Source organism: Siphateles boraxobius, unplaced genomic scaffold, assembly GCF_051911475.1.
Source record: "Siphateles boraxobius isolate OS27281-9 unplaced genomic scaffold, OSU_SipBor_1 1, whole genome shotgun sequence".
NCBI classification, from domain to species: domain Eukaryota; kingdom Metazoa; phylum Chordata; class Actinopteri; order Cypriniformes; family Leuciscidae; genus Siphateles; species Siphateles boraxobius.
In genome coordinates this window covers 27,609,417-27,636,015 of record NW_027508699.1, presented here as the reverse complement: position 1 = coordinate 27,636,015, position 26,599 = coordinate 27,609,417, and the positions used below count along the sequence as shown (strand labels likewise).

Sequence of the window (26,599 nt, the reverse complement as noted above, 5' to 3'; positions counted from 1 at the left end):
AGGGGAATCTTTGATATGGTGTCTCACACAATATCTATTGTCTTAATTATTTAGATGTTTCTAAACAAAGCATATACTTTAAAAATGGTGTTAATTCAATGTTATATTGTTTGAGTGAAATGTATTGCAAAGGAAACTTCAACAAAATAGATTTAACTTAACCTTTTATAGCCAAGTTAAAATTACTTAATTTCTTTGTTACTTTCACTTAATTTAGTTAAGTAGAGTTTACTTAATTCCATATGTGTGTGAAATTTACTTAAAAATATTCGTGCAAAAACTTGCCAAAGAAAAATTAAGTAAATTTGACTTATTGTTTCTTTCAGTGTATACTTGCATTTCATTTAAAGTCATTGCTTTTCATAGTAACATAAACCATATAATTTAAATATGTATTACAATGAATGAGAACAGATGACTTTCATTTTCTGATCTTGATGGATAAAGGATAATCAACATTTAGTATACACATTTTCCACTGCTTTGATTTTGTAATGTATTGCTGTGCTGCTGGGTAACCAGAATGCTTTGCGACTCAGTGAGTTCTGACCAGTTTTGAATCGGAATACTCAGGGTTTGCAGGTGTGTTCTTTGTTAGTTAAAGGTCCAGAACTCTCTGTATGTTACCATTGTTGCGCTGTCTAGCTCCAGAAGTGCCAGCTTGTCTAATTAGCTAATCAGAGGTTTTGTCTGCAAGAGGTCTATCTAAAAAGTCTGTAGATGTAGTTAGTAGATACTCATCACCATTTTTTTTCTTTGTCTTAATATATGAGATTTTGAGATGTGATTATAATCAACAGTAATATGGGAATTTCAGAAGTAAAGTTATTGCTTTATACCAAGTTCAGTAAAAACATGTGAAAGGTCATCACAAATAAAGAAATTTCTTGCATGTTCCTCCTTATTTGTAATATTACACTAAACTATGCCTTATGTTATCTCCCCTTTAGCAGCCTTTTTTTTTGATGGCAAAGGAGGCAGGCCTGTATAAGAATTTAAGTAATGGTGTCTGCATGTTCGATAAGTTCATTTTGTAAACACCACAAAACTTTAAAGTTAGTAATTTTGAGAAAGATGATCAGTATTTTCTGGTATTTGGGGATTTTTTATTTTTCATCGTGTGACACAAAATCCACCGTTTCCAATAAACCTATGAAAAAGTTTCATATCAGAGTTAAATTCTAGGTCATTTTCTTTCTTAATACAGTTAACAAACTGCTCCCAATTTAAAACAAGTGTCTTGAACTTTAATATACTAACATTTAAATGAATCATTTGATACAATGCACTTATCGTGTACATGTATGTTTTTACATTATTCATTTAAAAAATACCTGCATATAATTACAGCTGTAATTAATTCCACTGTTGCACTCTTGATTACATATGGAAAGCTAGACACTGCATACTCATTTATTGGTAATTACTGTTGACCTTACACCTTAACCCACCCTTAAACTAAACCATCAAACCTGACCTTAACTTTACCCATACAGTCTGTACAATATATCCCATCTCACTACGACATGAACATTGAACCTCATTTTTTATGTAAGTACATAGTATTTAAAGAGACCTAATATAAAGTGTGACCACAAAACTTGAATCCATTCTCATTCATTGTAATACATTTGATTATCATTTAGTTAAAGTGATCTTAATGGTTAATCAAGGTTTCATCATCATTTTCATCTGGTTGGATTTTGTGTGATTATAATACACAGAAGCCCAGAGTTGGTTATGTATAAATTTTATTTTCATATGTTTTGCACAATACAAAGTCATTATTGAATAAAAGTCATAGTCATTGTGGAAGGAAGCACAAGTCCACTTAATTGTGGATGCAAATATGTTGCAAAAAAAATTAAGCTATATAGACAGAATTTTTCAGATGTAATCTAACTTCAAAGTAATTTAAAAAATATTTTTTACAAAATAATATTTTTTTAGATAATAAATGTAGAAATCATTCAAATAAAGAGAAATTAAACATGAAGTACATCTAAGTTCCTAAATTAGGAACAACTAAATGGCAGCATATATGTCTATTGCATCCTAAACTAAAATAGTTGAGCCCATATTATAAAAGCATATAAACACATTACATTCAAATGTGTATACCGTATGATTCTTAAAACCATAAGCACTATAGCATAACTGAGGGAGGTTACATAATCCCTTGATCATCATTTAAAAACAATGGTGCAAATCTAATGGCTCTCAAATGTGATGGAACATTTTCTGTTGTCTTCGGTGTGATAAATCCAACTGATGAAAAACGACTCGGATTTGTGAGACCTGAAAGACAAGTTATAGACCAATTGTAATTCTTCAAACAAAACAGCACATATTTTATAGAGTTTGCTAATAAAATATTGGGTCTCATTCACTAATGATTGCATACAAGTTGCGTACTTACTGTATGTTTGCAGAAAATATTCTGAGAGAATGTGCAGCAAAATCTTCGAGTAAAGCCATGTGTGCCATTCAAAACCAGTTGACTTGATACTCATTAAATATCTTTTATAAAGATCAAAACTATACAACCTATGCCAGTTTGCGCACCATTTTTGTTTAATGACTGTAATATAACTGTATTTTTTTATTATTGTAATATAACTGTATTTTTTTATTATTGTATTACTTTTGTATTATTCTGTCTTTTTACTGAGATGATGTAAAGCACATTGGTCAACGTGTTGTTTTAATAGTGCTATATAGATAAAAGTGAAATTGACATTGACACAATCTGACTTTTACGAACACATTCTTCTCCGTTTTACCATCACATATCAGCTCTGAGAATCGTTTATTTTAAATAAAAATGACAGAAATATTCAAAAAGAGGAAATAAAGAGCCAAACAGGTATTTAATATAGTGAATAAAGTGATTATCTGACAGGGGTAGGGGTAGATGTAGGGCAGTGTTCATTTTTATCAGCTATTTTTTTATTTAGTCTTAGTCTTTGTCCAAAGTGTCAAAATTACTTTTTAGTTATCATCATATTTAGTCAACCTTGTCCTGTTTTTGTTTAGTCAAGTTTTAGTCAATAAAAACCTAGTCACATTTTTGTCATGCAGTATAATGGTAAAATTGATAATTCTGATTATTTTGCTCAAAATTATAATCACAACGATTGTTGTCAAAGGTTGCGTAAATGTATTTATTCAGCAACCACAATCGCAAATATAGTCGTGATCCATGTTTGGATTTATTACAGTTCATCACTGGGAAGGTTTGATTGTAGATTTAGTGGGAGCAACAAAGTGGCAGAACAAAGACTGGCTGGATATCTCAATGGAGATTGATAAACTCCAGCTTACTTGTCTGTCGGTTTCCAGATTATCCGCACTCCAAAACGCGTGTGCGCATGGTCGATAGATTGCAAATATTAAGCAAAATCTTTGTTCCTTTAACGGAAAAGCTCTGAATGGGGGAATTAAATACATGAAATCTGGCAACTGGGAGCATAAAAGCATTTTTTTTTTACAAAACAGTGATTTTTGTCAAGTTTTTTTTTTTTTTTACTTAATTTATGCTAGTGTAGGGGAGGGCTTTCAAGACAGAGACAAGTAATGTCTCAATAAGATGGCATCCATTTATGATTTTAATAAATATAATCATATACGCTGAAAATGTTGTTTTTATTTCATACGGTTTTATAAAATACCACAATACACTGAGGTCCAAATAGTATCTGCCACTATTTGTACTACTATTTATTAAGTATAAATAGCATCTAACAATTACCTACACTTACTATAAATAGCATTTAACATTATTTGCGCTTAGTGCGAAGAAAATAATTTTTGTTAATGCAAATTAACACAATGCAAATAGCCGCTTATTTGAATGTATTATTTGAATGTTTCACTTAGTTCTAAATGTTATCTTAAACTTATAATAAATCTAAATGCAACATAAAAAAAATCATAATTTCTGCATGAAAATGTTTTTACGAACAAATGTTAACACACAGTTAGTGAATGAGACCCATTGTCACAAGATATAACGTCGTCACTCACGTTAGCTCATCCATGCTTTGAAAGTCACCAGGACGTTGAACACAACAGTCTTCAGAAAGAGTATTCTCAGCCAAAAGAGGCCCAGTGACAAGAAGTTGGTTTTTTCATCTGCAGAAATGAAATACAATTAGTATGTCTTTATTGTTTACCATGGATTTTGCACAATCCAGCATGTACGATCCAACACTTTCATCCAGTTTTTCAAATTTGTTTAATGTTTATTAAAATGATAATAGCCTTACAATCTGAAATCTATGGGAGTCTAAATAAAAAAGACAGTAAAAATCTCAACAAAAAAAAAAAACACTTACCTTTTTCTATATCATCACCACTTTGACTGGATAACCCATTACAGCTATCTGAATGTGGAACAAAGTAGATTAATCTAATGCAACCAAATATTTTAGGAATTAAGATGACATTGTTTTTATTGTATGTGGTAAATCCTACCTTTTTCTGGGCAGTCGTTTTCAGGTCCAAAGGCAAAGTTACTGTAGTAGTTTTGGTAATCTTTGCCTGAATATCTCACTGTTGAAATGTTATCAAATTTTACAGCTGAATATTGCGTGAAGTCAGTTGCCAGACACGAGTCTTCAAGTTTGTAATACTCTGGCTCTTTTTTTTGTTCTGTAAAAACATAAGAAAAGAAAAAAATCAAACACATTAGTATCACAAACATGAAGTGTATGTGTTTGATGCAGACAAAAATTTGCCAATTACATTCGGTCATATGTAATTCGCTTTTATGGCAGCTTTACTGGATTAGAAAGTACATTCGCTGACAATAAACTTTGTAATTTTATATATGTGAAAAGCATTTTCATTTGATTTCATTTTTTTCCAGACAGACATTTCAAATTAAAATGGAAAAAAATCTTATTGTCGATTCAATGAATCGAATATAGAATAGAATAGTATATTTGCCTCAAATCAATGACACCAAAGTCCTCTTACTTAATACACATTTAAAATATTGATAATATGACAAATTCTCACCCCATACTTCAAAAGTAATAACTGATTTTTCTAGGCCCACAGGCTGATACCTCACCTCAAAAACTCATTCAGTCTTTCAATATGTAAACCAGTAGTTTAGGCCTATTATATATTATGAAATGTACATTTCACATTAACAATATAACACTGTATCAGAAAACATATATTCAAGATATTTTGAATTTATACCACAATGATCACCAGACCTTACAGTTTCAATCTTATTCAAGATCCAAACTCTTACTGACATAATCTAGCTTGGGTAATACAATTATGCTAAGAAGTAGATGGCTTTTAATTGCATCAACACAATTTGCCTAATGATTAGACTACTTCATAATGGTACATTCTGCATCTATTAAAATATACATTTAACCACAATAAATACGAAATTTCAGGCTTAAACTCTAAATTGCTTTTTAAAAAATTGATTATACTGTATTTCTGTATTTCATTCTTTCTTCATTTGCTGTAATGGGTAATGATTACAAGTCCTGCTACTAGTCCAAGTTTGGAAGTTTTTTTTATTAGAATCTTCTGCCATGCCGGACCATGTTTAAATTAAACTCAAATAAATGTCAATTAAATGTAACACTTGTTTAAACTGGAAAATCCATGTCAACAATGTTTTCTTGTACTTAGCATTACTAAAATTAACATTGTACTTAAATTATAACAAATAAGATATTTAAAACGATATACTGTAGGTTGCTACTTACTTGGGTGCACAGATAAGTGTGTCCCTTTCCCAAATATGATTTTGTTAGCAGTGTTAGTCACACAATGATAAACACACATATCATAATCCTATACATGTGGCCAAAATGGCACATGCTTGATGCTCTATATACAGTACTATAGTCCCTAACAAAATCGAAACAATATCAAATTTAGTTTATTTTAGAATACAAAAAAAACTAATATTCGGCCTTTTTAGACACTTATCAAACTAACCAACTCAAAAGATTTTTGTATATCTATTCAGTAATGCTAAAAAAAATCGAATATAGTCGTCGATCATTACATGATTAAATATGTGCCATTAAGATTAGAAAGTACGTTTTTACTGAGAGTTATTACATGTTGGTGAATCTAGGCTGTCGAATGTCTAGCTTATTGATTATAATGCTGATCATTTTTATTTTTATTTCTCAATTGAGCTATTTCGCCACATAAATTGACTTTGTTTATGAAAAATGCTTAAGAGTGACTACCAAAGGTTACTTGGTAACACATTAATTGTTGTTTATTGTTGAAGTAGGTGTGTTCAGATTATTTTAAAATGTTGTTTTAAGGAGTGGTCTTATGTAGAATTTGAAAGTAAAATCAAACCTCTCTTTGTGTTCTTTATCTAACTCTATTTTTAAATACCCAATCAATCTAGACAGTTACACAACATTATCAGAGTTCTTTGATTAAAATATATTATTCTCTTACTTGATTGTACTGTTAATTTTGTCCCTCCTCCAAAGACTATTTTAACACTAGAAGTCACTCAGATTGATATATCAGTACAAAAACAATTTGGATGGTATCTGTACTAAATAGTTAAAACAAAGTAATTATAAATTTCCAATAATATCTAAGAAAGAGATATGGATAGTATCCTTATATGAAAGATTTGTACTACTGCACTAGTGATTCTTATTACTGCGATTTATTTAGCTAATTATTTATAGCAATTCTTTATTTTATTTAGGCATAAACATCTGGTGTGAAAATCATATTATTACATATTTAACTCATGTAGTTCTGTTTAAAGCTCATTATTAACTTACTTAATTTCCTTATTTCATTGTTTTTAATCTGATGTTCAGATGAACTATTTCCAAACAAAAGTAAGGTTTTACTTACTTGTCTGTACAAACAACTGAGTTCCCTTCGCAAACATAATTTTGCCAAAGTTGTTAGTCACACAGTGACTGTCAGTGTTATAAATACTTCAATAAACAGCAAGTCAAAACTTCAGTGTTCATTTTAATTGTTAGAGCCACTCAGTAATGCAGTTAAAATATTTGTGTCAAATTAATAAATGCGTTGATTTAATTATTTAGAAAACTTAAATAGATATTGTAAATAAATAAAAGGAGCTGTGAAAATTGCATGTATAAGTCTACCTGTCCTATCGGTGGATTAGTGAAAAGAGCTTGAGTAATATCAGTTAAAGTAGACTTTAAATAACTGAATCCATAACTTACTGGATAACACAATGAGCTGAGTCCCTTGCCCAAAGATCAGTTTGTCACTATTTTGAGTCACACAACTACAAAACTCAACACAGAAATACATTGGATACTCTTTCCTCATGACATGAGTTTCGTAATTTGATATTACATTAAATTAATAATTAGATTATTTAATCACTAATGTCTGTGAATGAATTGGGTTTTAAAAACATTTGAAACGTCTGATATTTGGTGGTACTGTAAATTCAATAGTAAATTTCACTACTAATGACACTAAAATTAGATATCAAGTCCTATGAAAATAATATTATATTATAATATTTGAATGGTTGTACTCACTTGCTTGTACATAGAGTTGTGTCCCTTTCCCAAATAATACTTTACCAATATTGTTATTCACACAGTGGTTAGTAGTGGGATAATAACTTCCATGAGTAGCAGAGACAACCTCCATCGTGTTAGATTTAACATCAACTTAACTATAATGTTTTCTTCTACATTAAAGGGATTTATAAAGAATAAAAAAAAAAACATCTATGCTTATGGACTGGTGGCACAAGTGCAACTTTTATATAAATGTGCATATATATAAAGTTCTTTAGATACACATACACATCTGTCTCTTTAATGTCCTCAACATTTTTGGAGCGGCCATCTTTTAATGTGCTTGACAAATGCATATATACTGAATATATTGAACAATTAGTGAAAAAAGATAAAAACAACTTACTGGAATTTATTATTATTTTGGTCCCTGTCCCAAATATTACTTTGTTGTTGAACCCAGTATTCACACAATGGTTGTGTCTTGCGCTTTTATACTTTTTAGTCAAGGCCCATTATATTTGTCAGTTTACTTTTTTGGTTTAGTAACACCAAAGTTCAACATCACTGAACAGAATTGTTTGACATGATAAATCTATTGTAATGCATTTTGACAAGAGTAATTCTACATTTAAAATACAATCAAAGTCACAGTTGGTTGATGTAATAATGGGTTTACACAGAATAAATTATCCTTGTATTAAAGATTTTTACTGTACCATCATGCTTATAGAAATTATTTAGTCCAATTAATCGGACTACTGTGTGACATACTCCTGTAGTTCTGTTTAAAACTCATGATTTCCTTATTTAGTTTTTTAATCTGATGTTCAGATGAATTATTTCCAAACAAAAGTAAGGTTTTACTTACTTGTCTGTACAAACAACTGAGTTCCCTTCGCGAATAACATTTTGTCAAAGTTGTTAGTCACACAGTGACTTTCAGTGTTATAAATACTTCAATAAATGGCAAGTCAAAATTTCAGGGTTCATTTTGATGTCAGAGCCACTCAGTAATGCAGTTAAAATATTTGTGTCAAATTAATAACTGCATAAATTAAATTTTTAGAAAACTGAAATAAATATTGTAAATAAATAAAAAAGCTGTGAAAATATAATGTACAATCAATAGGCTACATGAACTACTTGTTCAGTCAGTGGATTAGTGAAAAGAGCTCGAGTAATATCAATTAAAGTTAACTTTAAATAACTGAATCCATAACTTACTGGATAACACAATGAGCTGAGTCCCTTGCCCAAAGATCAGTTTGTCACTATTTTCAGTCACACAACTACAAAACTCAACACAGAAATACATTGGATACTCTTTCCTCTGATAGTATAAATGACATGAGTTTCGTAATTTGACATTACAGTAAATTCTATTAAGAATTAGATTAATAACTAATGTCTGTGGATGAAGTGGGTTTTAACATCTTGAAAATGTCTGATATTTGGTAGATCAGTAAATTTAATATTACATTTCACTACACATAGACTTCTGTCTCTTTAATGTCCTCAACATTTTTGGAGCGGCCATCTTTCATTGTGCTTGACAAATGAATATATACTGAATAAAGAGTAATACAGTTAAAACTACTGGAATTTATTATTATTATGGTGCCTGTCCCAAATATGGCTGTTGTTGAGCCCAGAATTGACCAAATGGTTTTGATTGGCACTTTTATCCTTATATATTTGTCAGTTTTTTGGTTTAGTTAGCCCAACGTCCAACATCACTGAACAGAAGTTTTTGATAGTTTACATGATAAATCTATTGTAATGCATTTTGTTTACATTGTGACATGTCAACTTAAAATACAACTTACTGCTTAGTACAAGAAGTTTTGTTCCCATCCCAAAGAAAAGTTTTTGTCCAACATTCACACAGCCATTGGCCATATACTAAAAACTAGCAATATCCTGATATCAAAAACACTGCAAGCTATTCAGTCACAATCGCTCTTAAATAAGATTCAGTGTGAAAACTTTAAAGAAGGAACAACTTCCATTTATATCAAAGTTTAGTGGTAGAATAAAAATCTGTTTTTAACTGTTGTGTTTCAAAGACAAAAGAAGAGTTGATGTTCCTAAAGTTAACAACAAGAAGTACGTTATGAATGTATTTATCTGTGAATTAAGTATGATATTACAAGAAAAATTATGATCAGGAGATCACTGTTGATGTATTGTTCTAATCATAAAAAGTGCATATTTCATGAAAAGCTATGCGATACATGAGAGAACTGAGCCACACTTACTAGAAAACACAGTTAGTTTAGTGCCTTTTCCAAATATAATTTTGTATCCACCTTGATTCACACAGCTATTGAACATTAACATATAACTGCTGAACATATAATCATAAGGTATGTTTTCATTCCATCAAATGGGATAAAGGAGATTATTATCATCTAAACTCTAATTTAGAAATATTTTAACTAATGTATCAGTTAAATGTCAGCTTTATTCCAAAGATTGTATTGATGCTGTTTGTATGTACTAATAAATGTCTATTATTGTTGATGTTACATAAATTGATGATGCCGAAGATTTGTATTACGGATTAAGAGGAGGGAAATCCTAAGAACTTAATAATTTGTTCTTTTTACATGCAATCTACACCGTCTGATATTATTAAATTTTAAAGAAAAAACTTTTAAACTCAACTCTCAAGGCTGTCTTTTCCAAAGCCTTGCAAATCAGTACAATTATCTGATCTACTCATATTTTACAGTAATAGTAATTTTCCACTAAATTAGGACATTATATGATGATGTCTGTAAGAATATTTAGAAAATGAAAGCAAACCTATCATCACAAACATATTATCTATTCCATACAATATAATATTTTTTTTCATGCAGCAGTTTAATCAAATATTTTAAGTAAAATAAATGAGTGATTATTACAATTTTAGAGATAAAACTTACTTGCTTGTACTAAAAGTTTGGTCCCCTTGCCAAAGAAAATCTTAAATTGATTAGTCACACAGCTATCGACTCTGTGCCAAAAACCAGTCGTGTACATGGATTGTATGTCTTTAAGTCTTTAAAAAAATAACTTTAAAGATCATACTTTTAAACATCATATTTAAGAAAATATTTTACTACTATTATCATCAATCTATTATCAATACTATTATCAAGAATTAGAACTAAATTTGCTCAGCAGTGTTTGATTTTGTTCACGAGTCCACCTTGTCGAATCCGAGTCGAGTCTAAGCACTGAACCAATTGAGTTAGAGTGAGAGATATTTACTAATGTATTTTTATCTTAATTTTATGTCATTACTTATTTTTATTTCATGTTATACATAATGTGAATTCTACTGTACTTGTAAAGTCTCTAAAATCTAAAATATATCAATGTATCAGTCAAATTAATAATTGCATTGATTTAATCTTTAGAAAACAAATAAATTACATAAATTAAAAAAAGCTGTGAAAATCTCATGTACAACCTGTTCAGTCAGTGGATTAGTGAAAAGAGCTTGAGTAATATCAATTAAAGTTAAATTTAAATAACTGAATCCATAACTTACTGGATAACACAATGAGCTGAGTCCCTTGCCCAAAGATCAGTTTGCCACTACTTTGAGTCACACAACTACAAAACTCAACACAGAAATACATTGGATACTCTTTCCTCTGATAGTATAAAGGACAAGAGTTTTGTAATTTGACATTACAGTAAATTCTATTAAGAATTAGATTAATAACTAATGTCTGTGGATGAAGTGGGTTTTAACATCTTGAAAATGTCTGATATTTGGTGGATCAGTAAATTTAATATTACATTTCACTACACATAGACTTCTGTCTCTTTAATGTCCTCAACATTTTTGGAGCGGCCATCTTTCAATGTGCTTGACAAATGAATATATACTGAATAAAGAGTAATAAAGTTAAAACTTACTAGAATCTATTATTATTTTGGTGCCTGTTTTTGAACCCAGAATTGACTAAATGGTTTTGTTTGGCACTTTTATCCTTTTATATTTGTCAATTTTCTTTTTTTGGTTTAGTTACCCAAAAGGTCCAACATCACTGAACAGAAGTTTTTGATAGTTTACATGATAAATCTATTGTAATGCATTTTGTTTACATTGTGACATGTCATTCTCATTTTACAATACAATCAAAGTCACGTTTGGTTGATGAAATAATGGGTTTATCACAGAATAAATTCAATACTAAGATTAAAATACAACTTACTGCTTAGTACAAGAAGTTTTGTTCCCATCCCAAAGAAAAGTTTTTGTCCAGTATTCACACAGCCATTGGCCATATACTAAAAACTAGCAATATCCTGATATCAAAAAGCAATTCTGTCACAATCACTCTTAAATAAGATTCACTGTGAAAACTTTAAAGAAGGAATGACATCCATTTATATCAAAATATAGGGGGTAGAATAAAAATCTGTTTTTAACTGTTATGTTTCAAAGACAAAAGAATAGTTGACGTTCCAAAAGTTACTTATTTCAAGTCATGTGAACTTCTAATATTATACTCATCTATATTATCCTCATCGTAGCATTATATTATAGTAAAATTTTAAATATCTAAATTAACATTGCTAAGCAATGCAAGTCATTAATACCAAATAAAGAATATGGACTTATGATCTTTTGAAAAGTCAAATAACTCACTTGAATTAATTGTTAGTTTGGTGCCTGTCCCAAATATGATCTTGGTGCCTCCAGGATTCACACATCAGTAAAGCACAGTGCATTTATTCAATGTGTACAATGTGGACAATGTGGAGTGGACTGTTGTAGGGTGGATCAATTTATATTAAATTCATTTTTTGAGATATTACTCATTTCTACAAATTTACAAAAATACAGACTAAAGCGTTAGACGAACCTTATAAAATTGTATTGAGTTCCATTCTTTGATTTGATGTTGACCGTGTGTTTTTGGTGTTTTTTGTTTGTTTGTATAATTAAAGTGGCAATAAATGAGTTGTGTTTACTAGCAGTCTTATCTGAAATACTTCCACCTTACATTATTTGCTTTTCTATAACATAAATATGAGATAACTAGCATTTTTAAATAAACATTTTATGCATACAATTAAATATTGGTACGAATATTGGATATAACTTACTTGACTGTACAATGAGTTTTGTTCCTTTGCCAAATAACATTCTAATTTGATCATTCACACAGTCATTCATCATGTATAAAAAAGTATTGACATCCTGATGGCACTGAACAGCATAGAGATAGCATTTTACAACAATGGAATGAAAAGTCACCTTAAAACCTAAATATTTCATTGTTGTTCCAATTTTAACACAAAATTTAGGGTATTTTTTAGTGTTGGGCTCGAGTCCAAATTGTTGAGTCCGAGTCGAGTCTAAGCACTTAACCAATTGAGTTTTAGTGAGGAATGTTTATTAATGTCTTTTGTCTTAATTTTATGTTTCTTTTTTTTTTTCATGTTACACATGATGTGGATTTGACTGTCCAAGTTCACGTCAAGTATGATTACAAGTCTACCCGAGTGTGTCCAATTCCAAGTTCATTCATAATTGCAGTCCAAGTACCCCTACTCTAGTATTTTTTCTCTTTTACTACTATAAAATGTTTTTGAGAAATGATGGCTAACATGACTTAACATATTGACCTGTATACTTAAATTGATTAAAATAATTGAGATATTACTTTAGTAGTCTAGTACTTAGTAGGCCTTTTATGTAATCACTTATCAATTTAGTTTCAATAATAGCATTCAAGCATTCATACTAAGATTAAAGTACAACTTACTGGTTTGTACAAGAAGTTTTGTTCCCATCCCAAAGAAAAGTTTTTGTCCAACATTCACACAGCCATTGGCCATATACTAAAAACTAGCAATATCCTGATATCAAAAACACTGCAAGCTATTCAGTCACAATCGCTATTAAATAAGATTCAGTGTGAAAACTTTAAAGAAGGAACAACATCCATTTATATCAAAGTTTAATGGTAGAATAAAAATCTGTTTTTAACTGTTGTGTTTCAAAGACAAAAGAAGAGTTGATGTTCCTAAAGTTAACAACAAGAAGTACGTTTTGAATGTATTTATCTGGGAATTAAGTATGATATTACAAGAAAAATTATGATCAGGAGATCACTGTTGATGTATTGTACTAATCATAAAAACATGCATATTTCATGAAAAAGCTATGCGATATTTGAGAGAACTGAGCCACACTTACTTGAAAACACAGTTAGTTTAGTGCCTTTTCCAAATATAATTTTGAATCCACTTTGAGACACACAGCTGTTGACCATAAACACATAACTGCTGCTGAACATATAATCATCCCGGTGATGATTACAAGGTATGTTTTCATATAAATGTAATTAATAGGGATAAATGTTATTATTATCACCTAAAATATAATTAAGAAATAATACTATAATTTATCTTTTTGGTATCAGGTATTATTCCAAATGTTGTATTGATGATGTTTGATGTTCTACAACAAATGCCTAATATTGTTGATGTTACATATTGATGAATCCCAAATTCAAAGTTATGTATTAGTTTAAGATGATGGAAACCCTAAGAACTAGTTAAGCTTAGCTGATTTAAATAAGACATAAATAAAAAAACTTTTCCAAAGTCTTGCACATCAGTCCATATATGATCTACTCATATTTTACTTACATGGTTATTTTCCACTATACCTGTACTATATTTAAAATAAAGAACTTGACATCTTGCCCTGATATACGTAGAAGTGGTTACATAAAAGGCCATATTGACTGTGAACAACTATTACATTTTAGACTACTAAAGTACTAGGCTATCACAATTCTTTTCATCAATTTACTTTTGATAATTGTTTTTTTTTTTCCCTGTGCAATTTAGCATCATATGAATGTTAAGTGTACAATACTCATTAATAATGGTTAAATAATGGCAACACAGTTTTAAATTTAACATTGGTTTTAAAATATAACATAAAAAAGACAAGCTTGATCTACACTTACTTGAAAGGACATTTAGTTGAGTGCCTTTTCCAAAAATAATTTTGTTAATTCCTTGAGTCACACAGTGGTTTATCCGAACACGTAAACATGTTGCCTATACTCTCCTTGCTTTGAATCCCAACAATAAAGGCTATATTTATTTAGAATACTTTATTTGGAATCTAATTCAACTGTTTATTGGTGACTTTCATTTAAAAGTATACATATTTGAAAAGCATACTATAAATTGTACAACTATAAAGATCATACAAACTACAGTCATCTATAGCCTATCACAGTTACCTATTATTATACAGACGTATAAGGATGTTAATGCTCTTTGTGAGTTGTATTTCTCTGAAGGCAGTTATGGTTTAAAGTCATATAAAAGGTTCTTATTTTTCATGTGAAACAAAAGCTAAAGTATATCAAAATTACATTGAATTCAACTTTAGCCACTCTTGTTTGGTGTTTATTTTATAGTGCATTTTTGGATATGACTGTAAATAAATAGATTTTGAATATGTACTATTACCATTTTTATCCAAACTGCATACAATTAAGTAATTTAACTGTACAATTTGGAAAAATCTTTACTTACTTGATTGTATTATGACTTTGGATCCCTTACCAAAGAAAATCTTATATGCATCATTCACACAGCCATTGACCATATAGCAAAAACAAGTATCAATACATGAAACACTTTAAACTATAATATATAAATATTCAATGTTACTGCTGGTCTAACCTTTATAGGTATATGGCTTATAATTTATAAGGTTTTCAAATATATACTTTTAACTGAAAGTCACTAATAAACCGTTGAATTATTGAATATATGCATTTGGAAGCACTTTGATTCATTAAAATATTAATATTATAAAATGATTTATTTTTTATTTTTATGATGAACCTTTCTCTTCATCTTGTTTAGGTTTAAAATAAATATGTTAAGGATCATACTTTTTATCATACTAAACTATTTATTTGATGAAACAAAATATCTTACTTGAAGTAACAATGAGACTGGTGCCGGTCCCAAATATGATCTTGTTGTTCCTATTCACACATCAGTATAGTATGGTACATTTACCCTTAGTAAACGTTTGGTCAGTGAGATTCCATCTTTTGGGGGTCATTATATTTTATTTCTAGGTATGACTTGTTTGATTAGTTTGAAAAATTATAGCAAGAATCTAAAAAAGAATAATGCAAATATGATAACGATAAGCTAGTAATTTAGTTTTTAGAAAACTAACCATTATCAAATGTATTTTGCTAACTTTAAAGAATTTATGATCTTGACCATTTATCAACATCACATATACTTTTACAACATCACAAACATTTTTTGTGAAATTATTCCGTTCCGTTTTAAAGAAGTGGAGAGAAAAATCTAAATATCACTACTCAGATTTGATCTTTTTTGGACATCAGTTTGAACTGACCTCTAAAATGTTAGTATTTGTTCATGTTGACTGTCAGAAATGCATTACTTACTTGTTTCCACAACAAGTTTGGTTCCTTTCCCAAAGATAATCTTATTCACATTCACACACACATTGACTATGTGCCAAAAACTAATGCCTTCCAGCCATTTTACAGTCTGGAATTATACCATCTCTACAGACTACAGTATAGCAAGTCAAATCTAATGAATTCACTAATGATGTCCACACTGTTTCAGTATCAGCATTTATAAAAGCTAGATTATAATCAGTACTAATTTTATACTCACTTGTTTCAACTGTCAATTTAGTTCCTTCTCCAAACATTACTTTCCATTGTGTTGATGTCACACTGTAAACTTTAACTACACAAAAACATGGCCCTCTACAGAGTCCAACTGTTTCAAATATACTGTATGCTTTTATACTTATAGGCTACATTTAATGCTTAGCCTATATAGTGCTTATAAAAGTGTCAGGGTAATGTCAATCTTACATTTTGACGATTAGATAAAGCTATGTATCGAGTTAATCTGGTTGGGATTTAAGTGGAAGAGTAAATTCAATACATTTGGAATATGATATATATATTTCAATGTAACATTTTCGGTGGCATTGATGTAAGCTTACTTGTTTCTGTTATTAGTCTTGTCCCACTCCCAAATATAATCTTGTTGGCAGCATTCACACAAGTGCTGACCCCATCACAAAAACCTCACTGTTTGATTGTGACTTACTTAATATTGAAAATATTGAAAACTGTTCCCTTGCTTTGTATTGTGTTATTTTGTATAAATGGGTTTGATGTAATGAGAGAAAGGGTTAATTTTACAACTGTATTTTTCAAGAAAGACATTAGTTTTAATTTGCTACAAAAATTTATTCAATTGTCTCAAGTGCCAGTCTAAGTCATATCAGCTTCCTAATTTTCATGACAGAATAAAAAATTGCATAATGCGTTATGAGGAATGATATATAAAGACACATGTAAAATAATTTAACAATGCAAATTTAACATGCTAAATTGAAAAGAAAAAGCGGGGTATATCTCAGGTAACTTACTGTTTTCTATGATAAGCTCTGTCCCTGTTGCAAAGATAAGTTTATTTCCCAGAGTCACACATGGACAGACTTAGTTACAAAAACTTACTGACCTAATCTTTCTCGTGAAACTGAAATGATATGAGAAATAACTGGTTTGATCAGGTAACATTTCTGTCTATTATGTTAAGAAGAGCATATTCTAATTCTAATTCTGGTGCCAGTTTAGCCCTACATTATATTTTAAAGCTACTCATAATGGCGTCTAGAAAGATCAATAATGTTTAGTAAAAAAATAAGATACGACAATAAAACTCACTTGTTTGTACGACAAGTTTGGCCCCCTTTCCAAAGAACATTTGATACCCAACATTCACACAATCATTTGCCATGAACTAAAAATTCTAATTCTTACACTATTGAATATAGCTACTTTAAAAATTCAAATACAAACTTAAGGTTTTAACTAAATATATGTCCATTTAGGATGAACAAATGCTTGTTGAATTTTTAATTATATTTTGATAATGGAAATGGTTTGTTTTTAGGAGGATGTCAAATTGTTTACAATGTAAATAAGATTTGATCAAAATATACTGTGACTAAGCAGCAATGTGAAAACTATATTATAAAACTATAAGACTGATTACAAAAAATCACTGAGTATAACATCAAGTAGGCTACTTTTTCATATTAGCGATACTTTGATATTCAGTATTTATCTTTTTACTTAGTGGCTTTTCATTTATTTAACAATGCAAACTTACTTGTTTCTACAGTGAGTATTGTCCCCGTCCCAAAGATTATCTTTTGAGCATTAGTCACACATGGGCCGAGTCCATAACAAAAACCATCTAGCCTGAAGTTGTGAGCTTTAAGTATTTTTTTTATGTAATAAATTAAATAAATGCAAGTACTTTAACAACCTTTGTCAGGTTTAATCACAGTGGGGCTTTTGTTTTGCAATAATATTTCACTTTTAAAAGACTTTTCTGCTAAAGAGTGACTTTCTTTAGTAATACTTTTATGTTAATGTAAAAGAATGAAAAAAATTTAAACTCACTTGATTGAACAGTTAATTTTGTCCCAGAACCAAATATCAGCTTGTCAAATCCTTGATTCATACAGCATATATACTCATTACAGTAACTTGTGTCTGCTATAGCCAAGTTATCGTGTATGAACACTTCATATTTACTTAATACTGTAATTTTCCATAAACTTTCAACAATACAGTTTGTGCATTAATGCAAGCTACTTTTGGTAAGAATTATATTAACATACCTTACAATAGACTTTCAAACTTTCAAGTTTCATATTTGTCAAACCAAAAACATTTTTACCTGTAGCTGTCATGAAACATAATTAATCAAAATAATTTTTGTTAAATTTATACAACTGGTGTTTCTTCATAATTTAACTAATATGCAAATGAATGATTCGCTACATTATTGCTTTTGTGAAGAATGACAGCATAATTTTGTCAATAACTATGATTATTTGCATTAATAACAAACTACCAATAGCATTTAAGTTGTCAAATGTTCAGAACTTACTTGCTTCTATGTTGAGTTTTGTCCCTTTACTAAAGAAAATCCTGTTGGCATTATTCACACAGACATTGAGTGTGAACCAATAACTTGTGTCATATTAATAGGCCATAATTCACATAACACATTATACATGATATTGAAGTGATCTTTTTAAATGAAAATCTGATTAACTTAATTGACTGATTGAAGTAATTTAACTGTATAATTTGAAATAAATCCTAACTTACTTGATTGTACTATGAATTTGGTCCCTTTACCAGAGAAAATCTTGTATCCATCATTCACACATTGATTATATACCGAAAACAAGTAGTTTACTACATGAAACACTTTAACGCCTATAATATTATAATATATTAATATTCAGTGCTACTGTAGCTTGTATGACCTTTATAATAGTCACATTTGTAGTATACTTTGCAAATATGTATCCTTTTAAGTGAAAGTCACAAATAAACTGTTGAATTATTAAATGAATGCATTTGGGAAGCACTTTGATTCATACAAATATTAATAACAGATTTTTTTAGTTTTTTATGTTTAAACTTTATCTTCATTTTTTTTAAGGTTTAAAAGAAATATGTTAAGGATCACAATTTTTATTATTACAAATTATCTTACTTGAAGTAACAATGAGACTGGTGCCGGTCCCAAATATGATCTTGTTGTTCCTATTCACACATCAGTATAGTATGGTACATTTACCCTTAGTACACGTTTGGCCAGTGAGGTTTCATCTTTTGGGGGTCATTGTATTAATTTATAGGTATGACTTGTTTGATTAGTTTGGAAAATTATAGCTAGAATCTAGAAAAGAATAACACAAGTGATTATGATAATGATAAGTAAGTAATTTAGATTAAAAAAAAACCTAACCATTAGCAAATGTATTTTTGCGAACTTTAAAGAATTTATGATCTTACCTATTTGTCAACAAATAAGTAAAAAAATCTAAATATCACAACACAGATTTGATATTTTTTGGACATCAGTTTGAACTGACCTCTAAAAGGTTAGTATTTGTTCATGTTGACTGTCAGAAATGCATTACTTACTTGTTTCCACAACAACTTTGGTTCCTTTCCCAAAGATAACCGTATTCACATTCACACACACATTGACTATGTGCCAAAAACGAATGCCTTCCAGCCATTTTACAGTCTGGAATTATACCATCTCTACAGACTACAGTATAGCAAGTCAAATCTAATGAATTCACTAATGATGTCCACACTGTTTCAGTATCAGCATTTATAAAAGCTAGATTATAATTGGTACTAATTGTATGTGATGTGTATTATGAGGAATGATATATGAAGACAAATTTTAAATAATTGAACACAGCAAGTTTTAAACTTAATAAATTGAAAGGATAAATCAAAATATATTTAAAATAACTTACTGTTTTCTATGATAAGCTCTGTCCCTGTTGCAAAGATAAGTTTATTTCCCGCAGTCACACATGGACAGACTTAGTTACAAAAACTTACTGACCTAATCTTTCTCGTGAAACTGAAATGATATGAGAAATAACTGGTTTGATCATGTAACATTTTTGTTAAGAAGAGCATATTCTAATTCTGGTGCCAGTTTAGCCCTACATTATATTTTAAAATGGCGTCCAGAAAAATCAATAATGTTTAGTAAAAAAATAAGATAAGACAATAAAACTCACTTGTTTGTACGACAAGTTTGGCCCCCTTTCCAAAGAACATTTGATACCCAACATTCACAAATTCATTTGCCATGAACTAAAAATTCTAATTCTAACACTATTGAATATAGCTACTTTAAAAATTCAAATACAAACTTAAGGTTTTAACTAAATATATGTCCATTTAGGATGAACAAATGCTTGTTGAATTTTTTATTATATTTTGATAATGGAAATGGTTTGTTTTTAGGAGGATGTCAAATTGTTTACAATTTAAATAAAATTTTATCAAAATATACTGTGACTAAGCTCCAATGTGAAAACTATATTATAAAACTACATTATAAGACTGATTACAAAAAAATCACTGAGTATAACATCAAGTAGGCTACTTTTGCATATTAGTGATACTTTGATATTCAGTATTTATCTTTTTACTTAGTGGCTTTTCATTTATTTACAAACTTACTTGTTTCTACAGTGAGTATTGTCCCCGTCCCAAAGATTATCTTTTGAGCATTAGTCACACATGGGCCGAGTCCATAACAAAAACCATCTAGCCTGAAGTTGTGAGCTTTAAGTATTTTTTTAATGTAATAAATTAAATAAATGCAAGTACTTTAACAACCTTTCTCAGGTTTAATCACACTGGGGCTTTTGTTTTGCAACTTTTCTGCTAAAGAGTGACTTTCTTTAGAACTATATTTATGTTAATGTAAAAGAATGAAAAAAATTAAAACTCACTTGATTGAACAGTTAATTTTGTCCCAGAACCAAATATCAGCTTGTTAAGCACTTGATTCACACAGCATATATATTCGTTACAGTAACTTGTGTCTGCTATAGCCAAGTTATCGTGTATGAACACTTCATATTTACTTAATACTGTCATTTTCCATAAACTTTCAACTATAGAGTTTGTGCATTAATGCAAGCTACTTTTGGTAAGAATTATATTAACATACCTTACAATAGACTTTCATACTTTCGAGTTTCATATTTGTCAAACCAAAAACATTTTTACCTGTAGCTGTCATGAAACATAATTAATCAAAATAATTTTTGTTAAATTTATACAACTGGTGTTTCTTCATAATTTAACTAATATGCAAATGAATGATTAGCTACATTAATGTTTTTGTGAAGAATGACAGCATAATTTTGTCAATAACTATGATTATTTGCATTAATAACAAACTACCAATAGCATTTAAGTTGTCAAATGTTCAGAACTTACTTGCTTCTATGTTGAGTTTTGTCCCTTTACTAAAGAAAATCCTGTTGGCATTATTCACACAGACATTGAGTGTGAACCAATAACTTGTGTCATATTAATAGGCCATAATTCACATAACACATTATACATGATATTGAATTAATCTTTTTAAATGAAAATCTGATTAACTTAATTGACTGATTGAAGTAATTTAACTGTATAATTTGAAATAAATCCTAACTTACTTGATTGTACTATGACTTTGGTCCCTTTACCAAAGAAAATCTTATATCCATCATTCACACAGCCATTGATTATATACCGAAAACAAGTAGTTTACTACATGAAACACTTTAACTCCTACTATAATAGTATAATATATTAATATTCAGTGCTACTGTAGCTTGTATGACCTTTATAGTGACCTTTATGAAACACCTTTATGACCTTTATGAAACACTTTAACTCCTATTATAATAGTATAATATATTAATGCTACTGTAGCTTGTATGACCTTTATAATAGTCACATTTGTAGTATACTTTGCAAATATGTATCCTTTTAAGTGAAAGTCACAAATAAACTGTTGAATTATTAAATGAATGCATTTGGGAAGCACTTTGATTCATACAAAGATTAATAACAGATTTTTTTAGTTTTTTATGATTAAACTTTATCTTCATTTTTTTAAGGTTTAAAAGAAATATGTTAAGGATCACAATTTTTATTATTACAATTCTATCTGATTAAACAAAATATCTTACTTGAAGTAACAATGAGACTGGTACCGGTCCCAAATATGATCTTGTTGTCCCCTCTATTCACACATCAGTATAGTATGGTACATTTACCCTTAGTACACATTTGGTCAGTGAGATTCCATCTTTTGGGGGTCATTATTTTACATTTTTAGGTATGACTTGTTTGATTAGTTTGGAAAATTATAGCTAAGCTAGAAAAGAATAATGCAAGTGAGTATAATAATGAAGTAAGTAATTTAGATTAAAAAAAACCTAACCATTAGCAAATGTATTTTTGCGAACTTTAAAGAATTTATGATCTTAACCATTTGTCAACAAATAAGTTAAAAAAATCTAAATATCACAACACAAATTTGATATTTTTTGGACATCAGTTTGAACTGACCTCTAAAAGGTTAGTATTTGTTCATGTTGACTGTCAGAAATGCATTACTTACTTGTTTCCACAACAACTTTGGTTCCTTTCCCAAAGATAACCGTATTCACATTCACACACACATTGACTATGTGCCAAAAACGAATGCCTTCCAGCCATTTTACAGTCTGGAATTATACCATCTCTACAGACTACAGTATAGCAAGTCAAATCTAATGAATTCACTAATGATGTCCACACTGTTTCAGTATCAGCATTTATAAAAGCTAGATTATAATTGGTACTAATTTTATGTGATGTGTATTATGAGGAATGATATATGAAGACAAATTTTAAATAATTTAACACAGCAAGTTTTAAACTTAATAAATTGAAAGGATAAATCAAAATATATTTAAAATAACTTACTGTTTTCTATGATAAGCTCTGTCCCTGTTGCAAAGATAAGTTTATTTCCCGCAGTCACACATGGACAGACTTAGTTACAAAAACTTACTGACCTAATCTTTCTCGTGAAACTGAAATGATATGAGAAATAACTGGTTTGATCATGTAACATTTTTGACTATTATCTTTAGAAGGGAATATTGCAACTCTAATTTTGGAGCGTTTAGCCCTACATTATATTTTAAAGCTACTCATAATGGCGTCCAGAAAGATCAATAATGTTTAGTAAAAATATATATATATAAATATAAGACAACAAATCTCACTTGTTTATACGACAAGTTTGGTCCCCTTTCCAATGAACTAAAAGCTTTACTCAAATTCTTATACTATTGAAAAGCTACTTTAAAATTCCAACAATAAACAAACTTAGGGTTTTAACTAAGTTTATGAACATTTAGGATAAACAAACGCTTGTTGAGTGTTTATTTTTATTTCGATAGTGGTTGTTTGTAGGAGAATGTCATTGTTTACTATTTAATAATAAAAATATCATGTGCAAACTATAAAACTACATTATTTAAGACTTATTACTAAACATCACAAAGTATAACATCAAGTACTTTTGCTTACTAGTTTTGATATTCAGGTTTTTTTTTTTTTTTTTACTATAATGCCTTTTAGCACCGCAACTTACTTGTTTCTACAGTGAGTATTGTCCCCGTCCCAAAGATTATCTTTCGAGCATTAGTCACACATGGGCCGAGTCCATAACTAAAACCATGTAAGCTTGTGTTGAGAGCTTTAAGTTTTTATAATTTATGTAATACTGTACTGTAATTAAACAACTTCTAAACAGTGGCAATGTTTTTTTGTATTATTTTGAGGTAATATAAAAGTAATGTAAAATTAAAACTCACTTGAATAAACAGTTAATTTTGTCCCAGAACCAAATGTCAGCTTGCCAAGTCCATGATTCACACAGCATATACACTCATTACAGTAACTTGTGTCTGCTAATGCAAAGTTATCGTGTATGAACACTTGTTATATATTTAGTTTATACTGTATTTTTCTATAAACCTTTTAATAATACAGTTAGTGCATTGATGCAAGCTACTTTTGGTAAGAACTATATTAACATAATAGCAGAAGTCACTTACAATAGACTCTAAGTTTCATATTTGTCAAACCAAAATACTTTTTACGTGTAGCTGTCATGAAACCTAATTAATAGAATTTTTTCAATTAATAGAAAGTTATGAAACTCTTGATCCTTTAAAAATTATACAACTGGTGTTTAATTATAATATAATAGTAATATTTGAACATGAAGGATTAGCTACATTAAAGTTTTGCAAAGAATGACAGTATAATTTCATCAATAACTATGATTATTTGCATTAATAACAAACTACCCAAAAGCATTTAGGTTTCCAAATGTTCAGAACTTGCTTGCTTCCATGCTGAGTTTTGTCTCTTTACCAAAGAAATTCATATTGGCATTATTCACACAGACATTGAGTGTGCACCAACAACTCGTCATATTTCAGGTCATAATTCACATAACACTACATATGATAGTGAATTCATTATTTTAAATGAAAATGAAAACTTAAAGGTTTGATACTTTTGCCAAATACAACCTTATTGAAATGTGCACAACCGCTTTTTTTTTTTATTAATGTGGAATCATATTAACGAAAGAAACAAAAAGGGATGATTAATGAATATAATTTTTTTTGTTTTTAAATGTAACTTACTTGATAGTATGACAAGATTGGTTCCACTGCCAAAGAAAATCTTATATCCAGTATTCACACAGCCTTTAGATATGCACCAAAAACTCTTGCATTTTTCAGATGCTTAATGTTCCATTCAAATCTGACTAAATTTAAGATCTAAAACACAAAACTGCTGATTGGAATGCCAAACAACATATTAAATAAGTTATTTTAAAATTATTTTTTAAATGCTACAAAAGATGTCATAACTGAACACTCACAAACTCTATATAAAACTAACATACTTCAATAATATCTAAAGAAAAACATAAAATATGCTCTGATTAATACTCACTTTGCTCAACTCTCAGTGTAATTCCTGAACCAAAAATGACCTTCCAGTTTGTTGTCACACAATGAAAGCAGTGTGACAACAAACTGTACCTAGCACAATTGCCATATAAATTATTATTATTATTATTTTGCTGTGATTTCTACATTGCATGGAAAAAGAATGAAGCTAATTTAAAAATTATAAATAGAATACAACTGATTGATTGCAGAATTTGAATACACATCATTAGTCTGAAAACGTTAACTTTAAGATGAATTCACACTTACTTGGTTGTATTTTGAGTTCTGTTCCTTTGCCAAATATTATTCTAACTCCATCAGTCACACAACCTCTGACTCCATTGCAGATACCTAATGCTAACTTTCTTGTTCTTGAGGACATTGTGCTTTAGAGTTTCAAGTTCAAGTTTTTTAGAGTTAAGCAATTGAATATTATAATAATATATTTTAATATTATAGTGTTAGTACCAAAGCCTGTATAAAAAGATCATAAAATAACTTGAATGAACAATTAATTGTGTCCCTGAGCCAAATGGGATTTTTCAAAATCCATCATTCACACAGTATGTAGTCATTACATTGAAAAGTGATATCTTGTAATTTTAAGGTTTACACTGAATTTGTGAGATCATAGTTAATCAGCAGGCGCAGTATTTCCAGTTTCATGAATAAATAAACTGTTAATTCATTAGTAGAAGACAACTATTAGGATTAGGAATAAAAGATATTGGTTTTCATTACTGCTCAGACTTTTGTTGGCATGTTTGCTGGCATGTTTGGTCATTTCTTTAAAGGACTCTAATTGTCTGTGCTGAGAAACTACAAATTTAGTGTTTAAAGTCAAATCATAATATGACTTACGTGCAGCGACAACTACTTGGGTCCCTCTTCCTAATACGATCTTATTGCCAATATACACACAGCAATTAACCACAGCACAAAAACTCAATGAATGAGTTATTAATGTCAAAACCATAAGACAGAAATACACTCCACATCATGTGAAGGAAACATTAAATAAACATTAATGTACTAATATGTTGGGCACTATACTCACTAATTTGAACTTTCAATTGGGTCCCGGCTCCAAATATAAGTTTTCCTATTCCAGTTGATGTCACACACTGACATACACACTATCAATAACTTATTATTCTTATGTAACTGACACTCTATGATACTATAAAGGTTTTTTGTTATATATTGTACAGTGTAGATGTGTAGTGTTGTGTAGATGCAATTAGCAAACAATGCATCATGATACTTGATGTGGGTTTAATATATGTTACACATTGTGAATAGAAAAAGGTAGTTTTTTTTTATGTATTATTGATGCTGTGTATTTATCTGACTAGTATGTGATGGTGATTTTCCATGCTGCAGAACAAACTGCCCCAAGACAATAAAAGGTTCAAGTCTAAAGTGTAATTTGTGCTATACTGAGTGAATTTTCTGTGATTTTAGATTGAATGATTAGTATTTAGATATAACAAAGTATTAATATTTACAAAAATAATAAGCAGTGTGGCAATAATTTACATTTAAAATAATTTAATTTAACTTGAAAGTAAATTTGATT

General features: G+C 29.4%; 1 protein-coding gene across 1 annotated transcript in view; it reads right to left on the bottom strand.

Moving 5' to 3' along the window:
- Positions 1-1,734: 1,734 nt before the first annotated feature.
- LOC143725753 (M1-specific T cell receptor alpha chain-like) overlaps positions 1,735-26,599 on the bottom strand; it is a 29,399-nt gene continuing 4,534 nt past the window's right edge. The window contains exons 3-8 of the mRNA XM_077220721.1: positions 22,183-22,235; positions 13,744-13,808; positions 4,477-4,653; positions 4,338-4,385; positions 4,027-4,134; positions 1,735-2,298 (exon numbers count right to left, since the gene is read on the bottom strand). Coding sequence (XP_077076836.1) covers positions 4,028-4,134; positions 4,338-4,385; positions 4,477-4,653; positions 13,744-13,808; positions 22,183-22,235 — 450 coding nt within the window. The 3' untranslated portion in view covers positions 1,735-2,298; position 4,027. The remainder of the gene's footprint in view (positions 2,299-4,026; positions 4,135-4,337; positions 4,386-4,476; positions 4,654-13,743; positions 13,809-22,182; positions 22,236-26,599) is intronic.